The sequence below is a fragment of the Eschrichtius robustus genome, chromosome 1, assembly GCF_028021215.1.
Source record: "Eschrichtius robustus isolate mEscRob2 chromosome 1, mEscRob2.pri, whole genome shotgun sequence".
Lineage (NCBI taxonomy): Eukaryota > Metazoa > Chordata > Mammalia > Artiodactyla > Eschrichtiidae > Eschrichtius > Eschrichtius robustus.
In genome coordinates, this window is record NC_090824.1 from 165583605 (window position 1) to 165607408 (window position 23804).

The window sequence follows — 23804 nt, forward strand, 5'->3', positions numbered from 1 at the left end:
GCGTCGAATTTAACACATACTCCTAGGAGCCTGCGGGAACACTCCGGGGACGAGGACCGGTGGGCGCCATTGTCATGCTCTCCCTCTGCTGTGCTCCAGAGCTTCAGAATCTCCCAGAAGAGAGCTTTTACACAAGTCTGCCCTGAGTTTTGTGGCTGCCAGCTGCGGATGCCTCTGGCTTGCCCGGCTCTGGAGGACAGGGGAGCCTGTGTTCCTGGTCCCTTGAGACCGTAATAATTAGTGTCACCCAGAAAAGAGCTCATACACCTACCTGGCACCCTGATTTTTGTGATTGCTGTCAGGGGACACCTCTGTATCATGTGGCTCTGGTGGCCAATGGGGCTTATACGTGTGGGTCCCACAGGATTGTGACCAATGGAGAAAGAGTTCTTAAACAGCTACCACCCCCCAGGGCACAGCAAGAGGCCACAGACCCAGGTGCTCCTTCTTTCTGTGAAGGAGGCCTATTAGCTAAGCATCATGACTGCGCCCGAGGGGCAGGCTTCTGATTAAACATGCATCTTGGGGTTGACTGTGATCCCTCCCAGAGACCTCTGAGGGTGGGAGCTGTCTTCATGCTCACCCTCTGCCATGCTCCGGGGTGCCAGTGTTTCCTGCAGGCAAGCTTTATGTGCATCCAGTGCCCTGGTTTTTACCTCTGGTATCCTGTTTTTTATTTTGTATTTTATATTGGAGTATAGTTGACTCACGATGTTGTGATAGTTTCGGGTGTACAGCAAAGTGATTCAGTTATACATACACGTGTATCTATTCTTTTTCAAATTCTTCTCCCATTTAGGTTATTAAAGAATACTGAGCAGAATTCCCTGTGCTATACAGTAGGTCCTTGTGGGTTGTCCATTTAAAATATAGCAGTGTGTACCTGTCAATCCCAAACTCCCAATCTATCCTTTCCCCCAACCACGCTTTCCCCAGGCTAACCATAAGTTCATTCTCTAAGTCTGTGACTCTGTTTCTGTTTTGTAAGTCAGTTCATTTGTATCTGGTACCCTGGTTTTCGTGGCTGCCACCCAAGGGATGTTCCTTGATCTGGTGGCTCTGGTGGCCAGGGGTGGAAGGGGTGGGTGTAGGGTTGGGGGGGTGGAGGGGTGGGAGGGTAGGGAGGAGGCGGGGGGTGGCGGCTTGCATTCCTGGGTCCCACAGGACTGTGGCAATCAGAGAGGTAGTTCTTGGCAGGCTACCACCGCCAGGGCACCGCACAGACAATGGACTGAAACACACCCCCAGTCTTTCTATGAAGGAGGTCTCTTTGCTTGTCCTGGAGCTTTGGCCTGAGGGGCTGGCTTCAGGTCTGGCTCACATTTAGTGGCTTATGGAGCTGCTTTCAAGGAATGTAGGCTGCAGAATGTAGCGCCCCTTGGCACGCTCCCTGCGCTTCGCGCCAGCTCACAACTATCGCCCAGAAAAGGAAGTTACACACTCATTTGGAGCCCTGATTTCGGCAGCTGCCACCCAGGGGACCCCTCCAAATCTTCTGACTCTGGTGGGCATCAGGGATTACACGTACAGTCCCACAGGACTGTATATATCTGCATACTTAAAGGAAAAACTGATCCTGAGTGTCTAGCTTGCAGTCAGCCTGAATCTAGGTTCTGAGAGCCTCCCGTTTGAGACACTGACAGGTCTTAGCACATCCTCAACTATGAGGAGTTATTAAATACATACATTAAGTCCCCTACATACAAACCTTCAAGTTGCGGGCTTTCAAAGATGCAAACGTGCGTTCGCATGTCCAGTCACATAAGTTAGTTCACGTGTCAAGAGAACATTGACACATTGCATGCATCTTCTACAAGTGGTTGTGCTTTTGTGTACTTTACTGTACATTACTGTATAGAGGACAGTAGTACAGTATCTTTATTTCAAGCCCAGGATGTCTGGAAGCAAGCGTAAAAGCAGCAGTGATATAGCTGGTACTTTTCAAGGTAATGTACTGTAAGATTAAAAATGCTTTCTTTACTTTTTGTGTTCGTTTTTTATGTATTATTTGTGTGAAAAGTATTATAAACCTATTACAGTACTGTACTATACAGCCGATTATCTTAGTTGGGTACCTAGGCTAACTTTGTTGGACATGCCAACAAATTAAACTTACAAACGCGCTCTTGGAACGGAACTCGTTCATATGCAGGGGACTTACTGTAGTAGGCTGCTTGGACAAGCACAAAGGTTAGAGAGACAACCAGGAGCTGAAGCAGAGCTCAGTAACAAGGTTCATCTCCTGCATGAGGATACTCCTTCAAAACTGAGTAAGCTTGTTGCTTCATCTCTATAGAAGCCAACACAGAGACATAGAGTGGTTGAATGGATGAAAAAACAAGACCCATCCACATGCTGCCTACAAGAGACTCCCTTTAGATGTAAGGATACACACAGACTGAAAGTGAAGGGATGCAAAAAGATATCCCATGCAACTAGAAGTTAATTTCACGAGGAAACCTGGAAAATCACACAGATGTGGAGATTGAAAAACATGCTACTGAACAACCAATGGATCATCTTGCTTTTCTAGATTTTCTTGGGGACATAGCACATACACTACCTAAGATTGACCTTGGTGATACAGTGGATGCTCTCGTGTGCTTCTTGAGTGCTAGTTCAGTGCCATTTTTTTACTGCCTAACTTCAGCATTCTGACTCAGAGGTCTAATGAGCAGAAATTCCTCCTGGCCCCATCTAGATAGATCCCAACCAGCATCTCTGCTCCCAGTGCTGACTATACTTGGTATCTCTTTTACACACTTTATTTTTATTTCAAAGGGTAACATTAGGAAGAGCAAATCAGGTCTCCCTCTTTTCTGCCTAAAGACCACAGAAGTAAATCTGTGGTTTCCTGAAAGCCTCAGACCATACTGCTCAAAAATGTCAAGAGTAAAGGTAAGAGACTAGGTTAAATTTCTCTTGGGAGCTTCCCTGGTGGCGCAGTGGTTGAGAATCTGCCTGCTAATGCAGGGGACACGGGTTCGAGCCCTGGTCTGGGAAGATCCCACATGCCGCGGAGCAACAAGGACCGTGAGCCACAACTACTGAGCCTGCGCGTCTGGAGCCTGTGCTGCGCAACAAGAGAGGCCGCAATAGTGAGAGGCCCGCACACCGCGAAGAAGAGTGGTCCCCGCTCGCCGCAACTAGAGAAAGCCCTCGCACAGAAAAGAAGACCCAACACAGCCAAAAATAAATAAATAAATTAATTAATTAATTAAAAAAAAAAACAGTTAAAAAAAAAAAGACATGTTGGGACTCAGTCTCTGCAGACACAGAAGCCCAGGCACATGGCTTTTTGCAATAAGTATGAAATTTGATAGGTGCTTGAATAGCCCTTTCTGTTTTTCATTCTGCACATCTAGCTACCTTATGCCAGCATTTCCTTCTACTTCTTGACTGTGTAGGTATTCATGTTTCCTCCAAATGGGAGATTGAGATGGATCAAAGGAGAAGAAAATCATGTTCCAAGGAGCATTCAGAATCTTCAGAGGATCTTCAAAGAACAGACAATTGCTTTACATAATCCAAGTATGAGTACAAAGAGGCCTGGGGCAAGTATATCAAGGGTTAGGTGAGGCAGTGGGGAGTCATTACTGCACGGTGCATGACTCGCCATGTTCCTTTCCTGCTACAGCAGTGATGGGCGAGGCATGCATCAAGGTGGGGTCTCAATCCTCCTGGGGACAGAGGGGGCACACTCAGGTAGACCTCTGGCCTAACACTGGCTGGCATCCTGCAGGCTGGCGAGAGGCCAGCCTCTCCGTGGACTCTGCCTGGATCCTAGACCTCCCACCATGGGACAGTTCTCCAGTGGGCCCTAGCTGCTGCTCATACCTGAGCCTCTGACACCTTGTCCCTAAGCTGCAGCACATCCTAAGTCCTGCCTCAGACCTCTGCTTTGACACTCTCCTCTCTGATTAGACCACCTGGGTCCCCATTCTGCTGTCTCAAGCCCAGAGCCTCCTTCTCCCTCCAGTTCCTTTGGAGTCACACAGACTTGGGATTAAATCTTAGCTCCCACACTTGTTACATATATACACAAGGGTAAGTAACTGCACGTAGGGACTTTGCTGGCGGTCCAGTGGTTAAGGCTTCTCCTTCCAATGCAGTGGGGGCGGGTTCAATCCCTGGTCAGGGAGCTAAGATCTCACATGCCTCGCAGCCAAAACACCAAAACATAAAACAGAAGCAATATTGTAACAAAGTCAATAAAGACTTTTAAAACGATCCACGTCAAAAAACAAAAGAAATCTTAAAAAAAAAAAAGTAACTGCACATCCCTGAGCATGTTTACTCTTTAGCAACACAAAGATAATGATAATATCCACCTCATAGCCTATTCAAGCTGACACATACTAGGTACTCAAATTATTGTTATCTGGGGTGATGAGTGTTGATGGTTTTTCAGTATGTTTCTTACTGAGATGCTCCCTGTCAGCATATAATCCTTAGCTCTTTGCAATGTAGTTTCTCTCCATGTTTGACTTACCTCTGTGCCAACGTCCCAGCACTAGCCTGGGGAGGACTGTGTCCCTGATCCTCAATTAATGACACATCCATTGCTAACTGCTTGATATGCCCGCTCTCTCTTGGATAAGCTCTCCAGAGGCATGGAATCCTAATTTAATATCTTGAGTGACTGGCTCCACAATCCAATCAATGACCAGCGATGCGACTTCACTGAGCTTAATTTATGGCTTTCTGCAGTTTCTTTTCCCCCCAACTTTGCATCCATACTGTAGACAGAATGTTCTTTTTAAACACAGATTGGAAGATAGCCTCGTCCACCAGAGGGCAGACAGCAGAAGCAAGAAGAACTACAATCCTGCAGCCTGTGGAACAAAAACCACATTCACAGAAAGACAGACAAGATGAAAAGGCAGAGGGCTATGTACCAGATGAAGGAACAAGATAAAACCCCAGAAAAACAACTAAATGAAGGGGAGAGAAGGAACCTTCCAGAAAAAGAATTCAGAATAATGATAGTGATGATGATCCAGGACCTCGGAAAAAGAATGGAGGCAAAGATCGAGAAGATGCAAGAAATATTTAACAGACCTAGAAGAATTAAAGAACAGACAAACAGAGATGAACAATACAATAACTGAAATGAAAACTACACTAGAAGGAATCAATAGCAGAATAACTGGGGCAGAAGAACGGATAAGTGACCTGGAAGACAGAATGGTGGAATTCACTGCTGTGGAACAGAATAAAGAAAAAAGAAGGAAAAGAAATGAAGACAGCCTAAGAGACCTCTGGGACAACATTAAACACACCAACATTCGCATTATAGGGGTCCCAGAAGGAGAAGAGAGAGAGAAAGGACCTGAGAAAATATGTGGAGAGATTATAGTCGAAAACTTCCCTAACATGGGAGAGGAAATAGCCACCCAAGTCCAGAAAGCGCAGAGTCCCATACAGGATAAACCCAAGGAGAAACACACTGAGACACATAGTAATCAAATTGGCAAAAATTAAAGACAAAGAAAAATTATTAAAAGCAGCAAGGGAAAAACGACAAATAACATACAAGGGAACTCCCATAACGTTAACAGCTGATTTCTCAGCAGAAACTCTACAAGCCAGAAGGGAGTGGCATGATATACTTAAAGTGATGAAAGGGAAGAACCTACAACCAAGATTACTCTACCCGCCAAGGATCTCATTCAGATTTGATGGAGAAATCAAAAGCTTTGCAGACAAGCAAAAGCTAAGAGAATTCAGCACCACCAAACCAGCTCTACAACAAATGCTAAAGGAACTTCTCTAAGTGGGAAACACAACAGAAGAAAAGGACCTACAAAAACAAACCCAAAACAATTAAGAAAATGGTCATAGGAACAGACATATCGATAATTACCCTAAACGTGGTAAATGCTCCAACCAAAAGACACAGGCTTGCTGAATGCATACAAAAACAAGACCCATATATATGGTGTCTACAAGAGACCCACTTCAGACCTAGGGACACATTCAGACTGAAAGGGAGGGGATGGAAAAAGATATTCCCTGCAAATGGAAATCAAAACAAAGCTGGAGTAGCAATACTCATATCAGATAAAATAGACTTGAAAATAAAGAATGTTACAAGAGACAAGGAAGGACACTACATAATGATCAAGGGATCAATCCAAGAAAAAGATATAACAGTTATAAATATATATGCACCCAACATAGGAGCACCTCAATACATAAGGCAACTGCTAACAGCTATAAAGGAGGAAATTGACAGTAACACAATAATAGTGGGGGACTTTAACACCTCACTTACACCAATGGACAGATCATCCAAAATGAAAATAAATAAGGAAACAGAAGCTTTAAATGACACAATAGACCAGATAGATTTAATTGATATTTATAGGACGTTCCATCCAAAAACAGCAGATTACTTTCTTCTCAAGTGTGCATGGAACATTCTCCAGGATAGATCACATCCTGGGTCACAAATCAAGCCTCAGTAAATTTAAGAAAATTGAAATCATCAGTCATCTTTTCTGACCACAACGCTATGAGATTAGAAATGAATTACAGGGAGAAAAACGTAAAAAACACAAACACGTGGAGGCGAAACAATACGTTACTAAATAACCAAGCGATCACTGACAAAAATCAAAGAGGAAATAAAAAATACCTAGAGACAAATGACAATGAAAACATGACGATCCCAAACCTATGGGATGCAGCAAAAGCAGTTCTAAGAGGGAAGTTTATAGCTATACAAGCCTACCTCAAGAAACAAGAAAAATCTCAAATAAACAATCTAACCTTACACCTAAAGGAACTAGAGAAAGAAGAACAAACAAAACCCAAAGTTAGCAGAAGGAAAGAAATAATAAAGATCGGAGCAGAGATAAATGACATAGAAACAAAGAAAACAATAGCAAAGATCAATAAAACTAAAAGGTGGTTCTTTGAGAAGATAAACAAAATTGATAAACCATTAGCCAGACTCATCAAGAAAAAGAGGGAGAGGACTCAAATCAATAAACTTAGAAATGAAAAAGGAGAAGTTACAACAGAAACCGCAGAAATACAAAGCATCCTAAGAGACTACTACAAGCACCTGTATGCCAATAAAATGGACAACCTGGAAGAAATGGACAAATTCTTAGGAAGGTATAACCTTCCAAGACTGAACCAGAAAGAAATAGAAAATATGAACAGACCAATCACAAGTAATGAAATTGAACCTGTGATTAAAAATCTTCCAACAAACAAAAGTCCAGGACCAGATGACTTCACAGGTGAATTCTATCAAACATTTAGAGAAGAGCTAACACCCATCCTTCTCAAGCTCTTCCAAAAAATTGCAGAGGAAGGAACACTCCCAAACACATTCTATGAGGCCACCATCACCCTGATACCAACACCAGACAAAGATACTACAAAAAAAGAAAATTACAGACCAATATCACTGATGAATGTAGATACAAAATTCCTCAACAAAATACTAGCAAACAGAATCCAACAACACATTACAAGGATCATACACTGTGAGCAAGGGGGATTTATCCCAGAGATGCAAGGATTCTTCAATATACGCAAATCAATGTGATACACCATACTAACAAACTGAAGAATAAAAGCCATATGATCATCTCAATAGATGGAGAAAAAGTTTTGACAAAATTCAACACCCATTTATGATAAAAACTCTCCAAAAAGTGGGCATAGAGGGAACCTACCTCAACATAATAGAGGCCATATATGACAAACCCCCAGCAAACATCATTCTCAATGGTGAAAAACTGAAAGCATTTCCTCTAAGATCAGGAACAAGACAAGGATGTCCACTCTCGCCACTGTTATTCAACATAGTTTTGGAAGTCCTAGCCACGGCAATCAGAGAAGAAAAAGAAATAAAAGGAATAAAAATTGGAAAAGAAGAAGTAAAACTGTCACTGTTTGCAGATGACATGATACTATACATAGAGAATCCTAGAGATGCCACCAGAAAACTACTAGAGCTAATCAATGAATGCGTTAAAGTTGCAGGATACAAAATTAATGCACAGAAACCTCTTGCATTCCTATATACTAATGATGAAAAATCTGAAAGAGAAATTAAGGAAACAGTCCCATTTACCACTGCAACAAAAAGAATAAAATGCCTAGGAATAAACCTACCAAGGGAGACAAAAGACCTGTATGCTGAAAACTATAAGACACTGATGAAAGAAATTAAAGATGATACCAACAGATGGAGAGATATACCCTGTTCTTGGATTGGAAGAATCAATATTGTGAAAATGACTATACTACCCAAAGCAATCTACAGATTCAATGCATTCCCTATCAAATTACCAATGGCATTTTTTATGGACCTAGAATAAAAAATCTTAAAATTTGTATGGAGACACAAAAGACCCCGAATAGCCAAGGAAGCCTTGAGGGAAAAAAAAATGGAGCTGGAGGAATCAGACTCCCTGACTTCAGACTATACTATAAAGCTACAGTAATCAAGACAATATGGTACTGGCACAAAAACAGAAACATCAATCAATGGAACAAGATAGAAAGCCCAGAGATAAACCCACACACCTATGGTCAACTAATCTATGACAAAGGAGGCAAGGATATACATTGGAGAAAAGACAGTCTCTTCAATACATGGTGCTGGGAAAACTGGACAACTACGTGTAAAAGAATGAAATTAGAACACTCCCTAACACCATACACAAAAATAAACTCAAAATGGATTAGAGACCTAAATGTAAGACCAGACACTCTAAAACTCTTAGAGGAAAACATAGGAAGAACACTCTTTGACATAATTCACAGCAAGATCTTTTTTGATCCACCTCCTAGAGTGATGGAAATAAAAACAAAAATAAACAAATGGGACCTAATGAAACTTCAAAGCTTTTGCACAGCAAAGGAAACCATAAACAAGACAAAAAGACAACCCTCAGAATGGGAGAAAATATTTGCAAACGAATCAACGGACAAAGGATTAATCTCCAAAATATATAAACAGCTCTGCAGGTCAATATTAAGAAAACAAACAACCCAATCCAAAAATGGGCAGAAGACCTACATAGACATTTCTCCAAAGAAGACATACAGATGGCCAAGAAGCACATGAAAAGCTGCTCAACATCACTAATTATTAGAGAAATGCAAATCAAAACTACAATGAGGTATCACCTCACACCAGTTAGAATGGGCATCATCAGAAAGTCTACAAGCAACAAATGCTGGAGAGGGTGTGGAGAAAAGGGAACCCTCTTGCACTGTTGGTGGGAATATAAATTGATACAGCCACTATGGAGGACAGTATGAAGGTTCCTTAAAAATCTAAAAATAGAATTACCATATGATCCAGCAATCCCACTACTGGGCATATACCCAGAGAAAACCATAATTCAAAAAGACACATGCACCCCAATGTTCATTGCAGCACTACTTACAATAGCCAGGTCACGGAAGCAACCTAAATGCCCATCGACAGATGAATGGATAAAGATGTGGTACATGTATACAATGGACTATTACTCCGCCATAAAAAGGAACGAAATTGGGTCATTTGTTGAGACGTGGATGGATCTAGAGACTGTCATACAGAGTGAAGTAAGTCAGAAAGAGAAAAACAAATATCGTATACTAATGCATGTATGTGGAACCTAGAAAAATGGCACAGATGAACTGGTTTGCAGGGCAGAAATTGAGACACAGATGTAGATAACAAACGTATGGACACCAAGGGGGGAAAGCGGCGGGGGCTGGTGATGGTGGTGTGATGAATTGGGAGATTGGGATTGACATGTATACACTGATGTGTATAAAATTGATGACTAATAAGAATCTGCTGTATAAAAAATATATATATTATTCAAGTCAAAAAATAAAATAAAATAAAATAAAATGAACATATTGTTCAAAAAATGAAAGAAAAAAAAAATGAACCACAGACCTAAATGTAAAACACAAAACTATACAACTCCTAGAAGATAACATAGGAGAAAACCTAGATGACCTTGGGTATGGCAATGACTTTTAAGATATAACACCAAAGGCACAATCCATGAAAGAAAGAATTGATAAGCTAAACTTCATTAAAATAGAAAATTTCTGCTCTGTGAAAATCACTATCAAGATAATGAAAAGACAAGCCACAGAGTGGGAGAAAATAGGTGTAAAAGATGCATCTTGTTAGGATAAAGTGGCAACTTTCAAGCTTCTTACATGTGTAACTGGTGTAATTTATTTTGGTATGTAGTGTGAGGTACAGACTTTAGTTTTAAATGGGTGTGCAGTTTTCTAGGCATCAATTTTAAAGATTATAACTTCACTTTATCACAATCAAACTTCCCAGACATAGAACTATTTGTGGATATTCTTTTCTGTTTAATTTGTATATGTGTTCATTCATGTAGTAATGCTACAATGTTTGAATTGTAGTGGCTTTATAGTAAGTTATATAGCTGCCTGTTAATTAACAGATACTCAACTTCTAATAAAATTTATTACTTTAAAAAAAACAAAAACAAAAACACAGATTGGGTCATACCATTACTCTACTTAAAACATTTCTTGGGACTTCCTTGGCGGTCCAGTGGTTAAGACTCTGTGCTTCCAATGCAGGGGGTGCGGATTTGATCCCTAGTCAGGGAACTAAGATCCCACGTGCCGCGCAGAGGAGCCAAAAAATAAAAACAAAAAATTTTTGCCTCCCCGCCTCCAATAAAAAGAAGTCCAAGGGTTTTAGCGTGGCATTAAAAGCCCTTCACAATCTGGTCCCAATGTATACTTCCAAACCCACCTCTTCCCACTCTCCGTCACACCCTCTGCTTTAAGTCACATGAATCTGCTTATGGTTTTGCAAATAAGCCAGGAGCTCTCATGTTTCTGTGCTTCTGCAATATATGCTGTTTCAACAAAAATGGCCTTCCTTTTTGTTCCAAGTGGCCTGGTTATAGTGTCATCTCTTCTGTCAACCTTCTCCGATCCTTTGGGAGCCTTAACTCTTCTCTCCTCCATGTGTCTTCATAAACACTTATACTTTTGCATTTGCTATATCATAGTTTCCGTGTCTATAAATCTGCAAAAACAAGATCTTATTCATCTCTGTACACTAAGGAACTAGACTGGGCTTAGTAGATGCTTAGTGTATGCTTGCTAAATGGATGCAAAGATGGATGGAATTTCCAACCATCTGTGATTGATTGTTTGATTGAATATAGGGTTCAGAGAGGAGAACGGTGGGAAAATTTCTGTATCATAGGCAGAAGTAGGAAAAACAAGGGAGGGGGGTCGGCTTTTTGAGTGGCAGAAGAGGTTTTAAACATACTTTAAAACATATTAGCTATTTCAAGGATTGTATATGGTGTAAATAAGAGATAAACATAGTACAGAAGAGGGGATACATTTCAAAAACTAGAGATGAAGCAAAATAAATTAGCTTTAATTTAGAATATGGTCAAAAGCACTAAAATGTTCGGTTCATAAAACAAGAGGAAGCAGATGATCCTCAGGTTTTCTCTTTAAGTATTCTGAAAGTTATATGGAAAATGTTGTGGGTAAATGTATTTTTCTGGAGAGAGAGTTTTTTGCGGGGGGTGGGGGGTGGTCAAAGGGATTTGTGACTTAAAGATGTTAAATCACTGCGACTGAGTTCCACACTGCATAATGTCAACCAGTAGTTGTCGGGGGAAAATAACTGTCAGACACATGAGGCTGTGTTCAGGAATTTAAGCATATAATCCTGCTGCACCACAAAAATCTTCTCAAAGTCCTCCCCTGTAAGGGAAATCATTAAAGCCAGTAGAGAAAGCTAATAATTCAGTTAGACATCAACAAAACTCTAGGTATATTTCCCAGCATCTTAAGCCTAAAAAATTCTCTGGATTAAGAAGATACTTTTAAATTTATGTAATACGTTTCTTCTGAAACTGACCAGCATCTCTTAGGTATGAATGGCTTACCTTCTCTCTATTCATCTCATGGAGCACCAAGCACCCTGCTGCTACCTGGTTAGACCCTTGCTTCCCACCATCTGCTTGTACACACACTGTGTGCACTCAACTTTGTACCTTCTACCTACTTATTCCCCCATCCTCTCCTATCAATGGGGAACTCAGAAATGACAGAGGTGTAGGGCTTAAATCTATATCACTAGTAAGTTTAGACTTTCTAGAAAGCAATTTGCCTTATTTGCTTTAGTTCTTGTTTAAGCAATAGAGCATTACACCTACAGCTAAAGTTCTGTCCCTAAACTTTGCTTTCTTCTTTTCTCTCCCAGGAGTACCAACAATCCTGACATTGGTATATGTCCTTCCCATGAATGTTTGTATATTTTTGCCATACAGTCATACACTCATAAATAAAATATATGATTGTGCCGTAAGTTTTAACTTTACATGCTAGTATATTGTGAGGATTATGATTATGATTTTAATGAGCTATAATTTAAATACTATAAAATTCACCCTCTCAGAGTATATAATTCGATGTTTTTTTTTTTAGTGTATTCATAAAGTTGTGCAGCCATCAGTACTATCTAATTCTAGAACATTTTCATCACCGCAAAAAGACACCCATGCCTATTAGTCATTACTCTCCATTCTCTTGCATTTTCCTCTCCTCTTAGCCACTGGCAGCCTTTAATCGGTCTCTATGGACGTGCCTACTCTAGACATTTCATGGAAATGTAATCATACACTGTGTGATCTTTTGTGTCTGGCTTCTTTCACTTACCATCATTTTTAAAGATTCATCCATGTTTTAGAATGTATCAATATTTCATTCCTTTTTATGACCAAATAAAATCCCATTGTATGGATATACTACATTTTCTTTATCCATTCATTAGCTGATGGATATTTAAGTTGTTTCCACTTTTTGGCTGTTAAAAATAAAGTTGCTATGAGCATTCGGGTACAAGTTTTTGTGTGAACATATGTTTTCATTTGTCTTGGGTATATAACTAGGAGTGGAATTGTTGGGTCAAATGTTTATCTTTGAGGGAAATTGCCAAACTGTTTTCCAAAGCATCTTCCTAGCTTAACCCCATTCCAACCTGTGGGCCAAGAGAGTTTCTTGGAGACTAAAGAGGAGCCCAACACACAAGAACACTTTAGAGCAGAGACTCAGATCAGCTGCACCTCTAATGAGCTTAAGGAATAAGAAAAACAAGCAACCCAATACACACCTAACACGAAATTATAGGATAAATAATGTTCTTGCTAAGCATTAACAAACGAAAAAATAAAATATGCAGCTCTTGATATTTACTGGTCATTCTCCTCAGACGAGCTTTCCTTTCTTACCAGAAGGTGGCAGAAAGGGTGCAGTTTAAACTCCCCACCCCTCTCATTTTTAGAAGAAACTTCTTTTTTTTAAAGAATAAGACAAATAACTCTCGCAAATAACTTAGAACTTTTAACCCTTAGAAATGCAGATTCTCAGGTTCTATTACTTAATATCATGATTAGAAATATCATATAAGAGTGACTAGGGACAATCACTATTGATATCTATACCACATGCGTTAAATAAAACATGTTTGGCTATAACAAGGAACTATGAATCTGTCTGAAAGGTATGAAGAGATAAGCTCACTCTGATTAGTAGAAAACATTTTAAGGGCAACTGAAAAATAAAAGAAAAATTGATAAATGCCACTGACTGACAGTAATAATCTAATCTCAGTTTGCAATATGAAAATGTAATTTTGGAAAGCAGTATTCAAGTTTGTAAATGTTATAATGCCCTCCTCTATCAAATGGGGCTGAGTTAGATGATAACCCAGGTCCCTTCTTCCACTAATATAGTGTATTTCCTATTTTAGAGATGAGAGTAGGACGGACACGCGACTCACCTATGGTCATATACTAGCTAGTGACGGATCTGTCTGTAAAACCCAAGTCTTCCGACCCTTCATCAACTTCATCATTACTTCATCTTCACTTAAACAGATGAATCTCCACAAAAAGCAAAGTTAGCTATGACTTCTGCCCATAAGAAAACACAGTAAGTTCACTGCAGGCTTATTTAAAATGGCACATAACTCAAAATGAGGTGTTTATTTTAAAAAGGAAAGACCTCCTGATGAGTTCCTGGGGTGCAGGCCATAGGGGATGACTGCCAGGGAAAGCAAGACCAAATGGGCCCATTCCTAGTAAGAGCTGAAAGGGGGGTTGCGGGGGGGGGAGGGAAGAGGCAGAGGAAGACTGCCAACACCGAGCTGCATCACGGGCCCGAGGGGGCACAGCACAGGGTCCAAGGGACTGCAAGAGTCAAGGAGTGGTCAGAGACGGCACACACGCTGACTGGGCCTGGCCGAAGAATAAACCAAGACAAGCTTAATGGTCTTAGCTGGAGGCTTCACTCACGAAAACAGTTTCCACTGAATCCAGTCCCTGACTTACGACAGCAAACAGTACACCACAGTCCTTTCAATGGCTCGTCCCCCCAAAAGCCTAATTGTAAACTATTGTGGGGAAGTAGGAAATTTAGAAATAATGTTAAAAGCTGAGGTTCCTCTTAATAGAAGTCAGATCTGTTTTGCAGAATCCTCTGCAGGTGTAGAGCCGTAGAAACTCTAGACATTTGTGGCTTGGCAACTACAGAGTTCCGTTCTGCTTCTCTCCTTGCTGCAGCCAGAGAACGCCGCCCGTTCTGTGATGGTAGGTGTGTTTTGCCAGAAAACTCACATATTTGTGGGTGGAGTCAGTTGGGAGGCTGGAGGGATTTTTCAAAAGTCTGTGTAGGCCAAACATTGCAGGGACTTCCAAGGGGTGAAAAATAATACCTTGGGGGTTAGCAACTTTCCACTGCTTGTGAAGCCAAAGGTGCAGCTCTGGAAACACGGCAGGTTAACTAACTGACAATGACAGGGAGGGAGAGCCTTATAGCTGGATGGCTGTGTCCTAGGATCCTGTCATTACGTGCACCTTTACTCTGGTACCGAGACCAGCCGTAAGGGCTCCTCCGGTTACCCTGGGCTCTCTGGCCTCGGCAAGATTCATCTTAAGTGGCTGCAACTACAGGTAGCCCGTTAGAACTAGGAAACCAGGCAAATACAGTTGCCCAGAGAATTAAATCAACGCACAGTAAATGACAGGCACACGCAAGGTCACCCGAACATAGTAGATCTTAATTTTGAGGCGTTTATAAGTCTCTCTGAGAAACTGATCAAAGCTATTGACACAGGCCTCCTGGCCCCCATAAAATGTACGTGTGTACAGCGTATAATATTAATCTCAGTTGGGGCATGCATGGGCCCGGGGTAAGACTTAAGAATCCATGGCTTAAAGAGACAGAATGGCCCTAGATTAAGACAACGTCAGACTGAAAATGGCATTTCTATTAAAGAAAGAATGAGTCAGTTAGAAAGAAGGTTTAGCTGCTGTTGTAAACAAAGCAGAAAGAGCCACTGAGGCACAGACTGGTGATGCTCACCCAAGGACAGTCCAGGACAGACAGTCTAGGCCACGGGACCCTGACATTCCCACTCTCCGGCCTGGCCTTGCCTAGCACAGCCTTTGTCCAGCTGGAGGACACAGCTAATGATTTCCAACAAACCTCCTTGCTCTGACTCCATACTCACCAAGCAATCACCTGCTAGAAGCTGGCCTTTTGTGCAGATCTGCCCACCGGGACAGGGTGTTCTGGTCTTGCCAATATGAGCATGCCAGTGTACAGGGCAGGTCCTGTACATGTCCTCATAGTCCTCAATGAGAATGATTAAACTGCATTCTGTTTTACACACTGGTCTCATGAGCTGGTGTCAGCTCACCCTTGAGAGATAGATCCTCTGTCGGGTGCTGGAAAATCAGATTTTTAAGCTTGTAGGGCTGTCTGAGCTACCAAAATGCCAGCTGGTGACTCCCGGCCACACTGGGCTGGCCTTGTGCTCTCCCACTGGAAATGAACACGCTCACCTTTTACAGGACATTGGATGGTCACGTTTGCTCGCTGGGGTGCTTCCACGATGCCTCCAATCACGACGGAGAGATGGCTGTGCTCCGGTCTGGTGATATTTCTTCCAATAGACAAGATAACAGGTGCCTCTTAATTCAAAGGGAGCAGGAAACTATGTTAGGTTCAGGCTTTTGCTCTGAGTAAACCGTGCCGCATTTGCTAAGATTTGCTGAGTTCTTTGAGAGCAGGGGCGGGGTCCTGGCTCTCTCCGTATCCCCTGTGGTGCCCCATGGGGACTTGCACATCCACAGCCTGGAGGTGCTCAGGGGATGGATGGACAGATGGATGCATTCAAAGAGGTATCTACAAAGAGGCGTTGCAACAACCATATACAGACTGTGAGGATAGTTTGGTTTTATAACCAAAATTGAGGATAAAGTCCTCTTTGATACTTTGAAAAAGAAGGAATTCAGAAGTTCATGCAAACAAGACATGGCACGGCAGGAATAACATCTCTGCAGTGCAGCCTTGGATGAGTTAAAGCAGGACCAAAACACACGAGGGCTTGGGACCACCTGACTCTTTTCCTGGAAGAAAAATTTGAAACAAACCTGCGTAACACTTGCATGGAAAAGATGAATAATAAAAACAAGGTCATAAAGAATCAGGAATTCATTCACAGACTTTTATTTTCCTGGATTTTAAGAACCATGTACTTTTACCAGATTCATTTATGAACTCACTCAGGAAACATACTTTGTGCCTGGGCTGGACAATGGGAATATGAAGTTGGGAAAGAACCATTCTTGCCCTCAAGCAACTCATAGACTGGTGGGAGACACCATTATCATTACAGGGTGATGGCTGTTGAGGTAGAGAAAGGTGCTGGTTGCCCAGGTGTCTCTCAGGAGCACGTGGGGGTCAGGGAAGGCCACATTCCTCTACTGCAGAACTATCGCCACGGTTGGTTTCCCGCCTCCACCCCATTAGCAGGTAAGCTCTTGGAGGGAGAGGCCACATCGTATTTCTTTAATCTGTTTTATCACCAATGCATAGGACATGAAAGAATAACAACATTTTGTGTTTGGTAACCATGTATTTTGGAGAAGAGAACTTGGGAATGACCATGTTTGGGTGACAAAATGTTCCATTTGCTCCTGGAGTGCTTGGGGCACTGAAATGCTATCCTGAGAATTGAAAAGATAGGAACTCTTGGGCTGGGAAAGGGCTGTCATTGTCCTATGTCCTCTGGCCCCTGAGGACCTTGCACCAGCTCTCCCATGAATCTGAGCTGTTTTGGGATGGACTTACGGGGAAATCTGTGAGCTGCAAGAGAGACTTCTATTCCTCCCAGCAATTCCAGAACCCTGGAACTGAGGTTTCCTGGAAAAGAGCTGATGCTCACAGGAGAGAACAGTCCAGGAGGATCAAGGCACAGAAAATCAAGGCCTAAAGGCCCTACCTTGGGAATGCAGCCAGGAGAGGGACTTAGCATCAAGCCTTGCACATTCAAGGAGCTTTTAAAATCAACTGGTCCAACCTCCTCTATTTAGAGAAGTGATGAACTGGCTACATCAATGCTTAGTTGTCTAAACGCTGGGTTGCAATCCCTGATATTGTCTTTCTCCTCACCTTAGTTTATTTGAGCCATAGATACCAGAAACCACAGAGCAGAGAGCTGGAGGATAACTTTCTTATTTTAGTTTTAATCCCAGAACATGAGCCTGACACAAGGAAGCATTGCTTACAACTCTGTCACCTAAAAATGTTCCTTCATAAAAAAAGCACACTTTAATATTAAAGTGACTTTGTCTACCATCCTGGGACAATTTACACTAATTTACAATGACAATTTCCTGAAAGTGTTTCTAAGGATTGGGGGGTATGCCATTGCGAGGTATACATCAACCTTTAAAGGATAATTACTCTCTTTCGCCGGCTGGTGGCGCTTTAAAAATGAAAAGTCCATACTATCAACACTGCCGATTAAACCCTGTCTCATTAATTCCCAATTCTTAGAAAGCAAACTCTAGAGCAGCTGTTTTCCAAGTGTGGTCCTCAGGCCAGCAGCACTGGCATAACCTGGGGACATGTCAAATATGCACAGTCTCAGACTCCATCCCAAGCCTGCTGTGTCGGAACCTCTGGGAATGGGGTCTAGAGATTTGTGTTTTAACCCCACCCCCCGGTTATTCTGCTGCATGAAGTGTGAAAACTGCTGCTCCAGAGTTTAATGTTCAAAACAAAACAAAACCCAGGCATTCCAGGTTTCAACAATGGGCATTATTACCTGCATACAGCACAGAAGAACTTTCCACGTCCGAACCGAGATGATTAGCAACAGAACATCCATATAATCCTTGTTCTTTCTTTGTAGGTTTCTGTATCTGTATTTCCCCCATTCCATCCACAATGACTCTGTAGAACAGTCAGAAAGGGGATGCACTCGTGTAACACAATGAACTGTTCTAGAACCACAGCAAGTCACAGAGAATGAAGACAGCAAAATGATTGACCTTGGGCTGGCAAGGATCCCAGAAGATGATATTGTCAAGCTACCTGCCTATAAGCGGACAATTATATAGACTAGAGGGTGGAAAAGTCCTTCGTCTCGGCTGAAACTCAGTGAAATAGTAGAGCTGGACTGTGCTTGGAGATCCTATCATCCTATCTCACTTTGCATGAGAACAGACTTTTCTGGATGGACTCAATGCTTAATCTACCACGTTTTAAAAAAGACAAATGAGCAAACCTTAATTTGCCAGATGTTAAGCCCTCATTTTCTGCCCCACTCCTTCCGAACAAACTGCACACATGGACTTTTCATTTCAGATTTTCACGCTGGAAGTGAGTGGACCCTTAGCTACTGCTGCCTGGCAATGGTTATTATCTCGCTATCACGGTATGAAAAAGTCAGTGGAGGTAACAAAGCTCAAGCTGCATTATATTGGATTTTGACCATGCTGTTAAGAATCAGGACTACACTGTGTGAGTTCCTTATGGCCTCCCAATATTATACCTGCATGTAAATACCACTTGATATTCATAAACACCTGCATGTAAATACCACTTGGAGAATCAGAGTTGGGCAGGTGTATCCTCACAGGTGAGATAATTATTCAGGGAATGAGAAAGAGTACCTGTTCTGCTTTAATTTTATTTTAATTTTTTATTAATGACTTGAAGTTGTTAATAGGTTGTCTGGATCAGTGGTCCATATACTATTTTTTTCCCTGCCCCTTCGCACTTTACAGATCTTAGCAATATGGACTGTTCTGATCACTAAATACCATGTTTCTTCATGAACTGAACGGGGCCACTTCATTTCCTGTCACTTCATGTTGCTCGCTCATCCTATGCTCCAGCCATAATGAACCTCTAACAGGTTCCAGGACATTCCATGATCTGTCATCACCCCGAGCTTTTGCATACGTTGTTCACTTTACTTGGAACGCCCTTCCCCACTCCAGGCAAACTCTGACTTACCCACTGAGTCCTGGAGCCAATGTAATTTCCCCGGTAAAGCTTTCCCCAATACTCCTAGAGTTATCTTCTGCCCCCTCTGGGCTCCTTCTGCTCTGGTTCGTATATTTAAAAAGATATTTATAAAATATCTTTTTATTTCCACCAGACTGTGATCTTGTCAAGAGCAGGGACCAAATCTTATTCACAGCTGTGCATTTTCTATGCTTAGCACAGCGCCTTGTATACAGCAAGTTTTCAAAAACATTCAATGACTAAATGCATGAATGATTACACCAGAACAGAATAATGGTAGAGAATAAATGTACTAGGAAGATGCAAGCTTGCCTGCAACCCACAAATGAAATAATCAAGGGTGGGCAGAAACCAAAACAGCTGAATTGCCCAGAACAAAAACAGGAATATGGCAGACCTAGCTATTACTAGGGCTAGACTTGCACTGTCAAATCCCTACTAAGGAATAGTTGATTAAGAACAAAAGTATAACTAATAGCTCTACTTGACAAATGTTTATACACTAAAATGTTTTCTTAAATTATTTCATATGTACGTTTGTATGACTTAGCACTTCTCAGATGATTCCTTTGTTTTCTTGGCCTCAGTTTTACAGCACAGTGAGAAATCACTGAGATTAGAAATAGTCGAGCACATGTGAACCTTCCTGCCAGGTGGTGCCACCCAGTATCCAGCCTGGACCAGTCCGTGGGCTGAAAGTTCTTTAACGAATCTGATCTTGGCCTTTGCTGCATAACCTTATTCTTAACTTGAAGTAACAACAAGGCTGATCTTTCCACAGACATCATCCTAGTGAATCCACCCACAGCCTTCCCTTCCTAGCTGAGATTTCTTACTCAGCTGGCGTCCAAACGTACTCCACGCCCACGCTGTTTCCTCTTATTGGAGACAGGCTCTCAGAAACATAATTCCATTTCAGAATTCAGTTGAAAAGATTTGTGAAATTCAGAAAAATATATCTAAAGGTAAGAACCTTTGTTGCGTAAAGGAATTTAAACATAAGTTGAAAAAATTAATTAGGTAAATTTGAGAAAAAAATGGAAATAAAAATAGATCTTTTAAAAATTCCCTTAAAACTTTAAAAACAAAAACTCTTAATAGCCATATAGGATTGTTTCAATATCAAATGGAATTGGGGCCAATTTTTATAAAGTCAGGCGGCTCCATCCTTTCTTTCTCAATTGACACATCATCAAAGGATAAAGAAGATGTGGCACATATATACAATGGAATATTACTCAACCATAAAAAGAAACGAAATTGAGTTATTTGTAGTGAGGTGGATGGACCTAGAGTCTGTCATACAGAGTGAAGTTAAGTCAGAAAGAGAAAAACAAATACCGTATGCTAATACATATATATGGAATCTAAGGAAAAAAAAAAAAAAAAGGTCGTGAAGAACCTAGGGGTAAGATGGGAAAAAAGACACAGACCTACTAGAGAATGGACTTGAGGATATGGGGAGGGGGTAGGGTAAGCTGTGACAAAGTGAGAGAGTGGCATGGACATATAGCCTCACAGTTTTAATCCTACCTGTAAGCTGATGACTCCCAGACTTGAATCTCCACTCCAGACCTCCCTTCAAATCCAAACCAACATATCTATCTTACTACTAGACACCTCTATACAGATGTACAAGAAGTAAATTGACGTTTAGTATGCCCCAACTGAATTCACCATCTTGCTCAGACTCATATTCCCCACAAAAAACACATCAACAAGAAAACACTATTTTGAATTTGGTATCTCAGGTACAGGTTCCACCCAGCTAATTTTCTTTCCCTCACTCCCTTCCTTCTCCCTGTTTCAAGTCTTTTCCCAATCCTGTCAATTTTACTTCCTAAATTTTAATTTTTGCCTTCTTGAGGCAAACATGGAATGAATAGCAACCTGATGAAATCATCTAAAATAAGAATAAGAAAATAGAAGAAACAATAATGTAAAATAAGGTTCTATAGAGTTTATAGTGAGATCCTTATTTTCATTCTTGATACCTGTAATTAGTGCCTGTTTTTTTTCTTGGTCAGTGTGGTTAGGGTTATTCAACTTTATTACCTTTTAACAGATTCAGCTTTTGGTTTCATCAATTTTCTCATTGTTTTTCTGTTTAGATTCATCGACTGCTGCTCTTCATTATTTCTTTCCTTCTACTTTGCTTTGGGTTTAATTTGCTCATTTTCCTAGTTTCATAAGATGGACCCTTAAGCTATTGATTTAAGACTGTCTTCTTTTCTAATACAAACATTTCATACTATAAATTTCCCTCTAAGCATTGCTTTAGATACATCCCACAAATTTTAATATCGTACTTTTAAATTTTCATTAAATAAATATTTAGGGCTTTGTAGGCCATATGGTCTGTGTTGCAACTACTCAGTTCTGACACTGTAGCATGAAAGCAGCCATAGATAATATGTAAATGAATGGCATTGCTGTGTTTCAATAAAATGTTACTTTTTGTGCAATTTATAATTTGTATTTGAAAGCTGGATATTGAGTGTAGCACAGTAGAGACTGGGATAAATAGTATTTATGTCCAGAAATGGATATACATCTTCATTTGCCAGGCCATTAGTGAGGGGGGTTAAGTCAGCTCAATCAGTAGTTGAGCTAGGTTTGGCTTTTGTTGTTGCTAGGCTTACCTTCAGTGTACCATCGGCTTTAAACTCCTTTGGCATTATCTTGTGCTTTGGGGTGGGGGGCGGGGAGGGCTGGTTTTCAGAATTTCTGTGCCATCCTCAGCTTTAGGCATTCTCTTTGCACCTGCACCTCAGAGAATGTCTCTCTGTAACCTTGCGTCTCTCCAATGGTACACTGTTGTTGCTTGTTATTCAGTGCTCAGTAATCTGGTGGGTGTGTGTGTGTGGAGGGGGTGTTCCTCTGTTGTCCAGGTCCAGGCTCAATCTTTTTTTTTTTTAATGTTATTTATCTGTTTATTTTAGTTTTGGCTGCGTTGGGTCTTTGCTGCGCATGGGCTTTAATTGCGGCGAGCTGGGGCCACTCTTTGTTGCAGGGCGTGGGCTTCTCGTTGTGGTGGCTTCTCTTGTTGCAGATCACTGGCTCTAGGCACAAGGGTTTCAGTAGTTGTGGCACGCGGGCTCAGTAGCTGTGGCTCACAGGCTCTAGAGCGCAGGCTCCGTAGCTGTGGCGCACGGGCTTAGTTGCTCTGCGGCATGTGGGATCTTCCCGGACCAGGGCTCGAACTCAAGTCCCCTGCCTTGGCAGGCGGATTCTTAACCACTGCGCAACCAGGGAAGCCCACCAATCTTAAGCAAACCCCGTGTCCCTGGGTCCCAGTGGTGGGGCTCTCTCAGTGCGTCTGTCCCTCTCCTTGATGTAGATCTCTAATGGTTGGGCCCAGGATAATTTCCTGTTCTTCCTTCAGGTTAGAGGTTTGTTGTTGTTTTTTATTTCCCCTGTGATCTCAGTTTCCTGAAGTACTCATGAATATTTATGATTTTGTATATTATCTGGCTGCTTCCTGTTAGGTTGGAAACACTTTTGTCTAGCCATCTATATCCCACTCAGAAATTAGAAATGCTCAAATTTTCTTTATGCTCTAGTTTTAAGTTACACCTTAAATTCTATACATTCGATTTCTTTAACAGATATAAGGCTATTCTGATTTTTTCCTTCGTGAGTCAGTTTGGCCAATTGTATTTTTCAAGGCATTGCTCCATTTTATAACAATTATCGGTATAAGTTTTCCATAATATCGTCCTATCTTTTTAGTGTTTGAGTAATCAATCTTTGAGTTTTAAATTGTAATATTTATTTCATTTACTTTTAATGTAAGGATTGATGTAGTTTCATTTATAAGTTGACTATATTGCTATTTGCTTTTGGTTGGTCCCATATTTTCTTTGTTCTCTTACCCCTTATTTCCTTCTTTTGGATTAAGAAAGGGTATTCTTATTATTGCATTTTCTCCATTAGCATTTTAATGATAACTTTCTGTATTTTTAGAATAAAGATGCATTTTTGACTTCTTAGGGGATCTTTTTGTCCTAGTCAAACTTAAATTGATGTTTTTACCACTTCTAAAACACTGGAAGAAGCTTTCAACAGTTTAATTCCATTTACATCCTTCTGCCTTTTGTGCTATTGTTATATTTTACTTCTATATTTGTATAAAATCACCTAATTATTGTCACTTTAATTATTTGTATAAAATCACCTAATACAATTAATATCCTTTTACACTTACCCACTTATTTATCCCTTCTGTATGCTTCATTCCTTCCTGCATTTCATGCTTCTCTCTGGAATCATTTTCCTTCAATGTGAAGAACTTTCCTTAAGTACTTTTTGTAGTATGTATCTGCTACTAACAAATTCTCTGCTTTTTTTTTTTCCTACAAACGTCTTTGATTTGCATTATTTTGGAAGGATATTTTCACTACATATAAAATGCTGGGATTCACTGAGTTTGA

The 23804-nt window shown here is 41.0% G+C and overlaps 1 protein-coding gene across 1 annotated transcript in view; it reads right to left on the minus strand.

Moving 5' to 3' along the window:
• LOC137773790 (ADAMTS-like protein 3) overlaps nucleotides 1-23804 on the minus strand; it is a 66911-nt gene that overhangs the window by 33565 nt on the left and 9542 nt on the right. Inside the window, 2 exon segments of the mRNA XM_068558781.1 lie at nucleotides 15894-16022; nucleotides 18164-18291. Coding sequence (XP_068414882.1) covers nucleotides 15894-15907 — 14 coding nt within the window. The 5' untranslated portion in view covers nucleotides 15908-16022; nucleotides 18164-18291.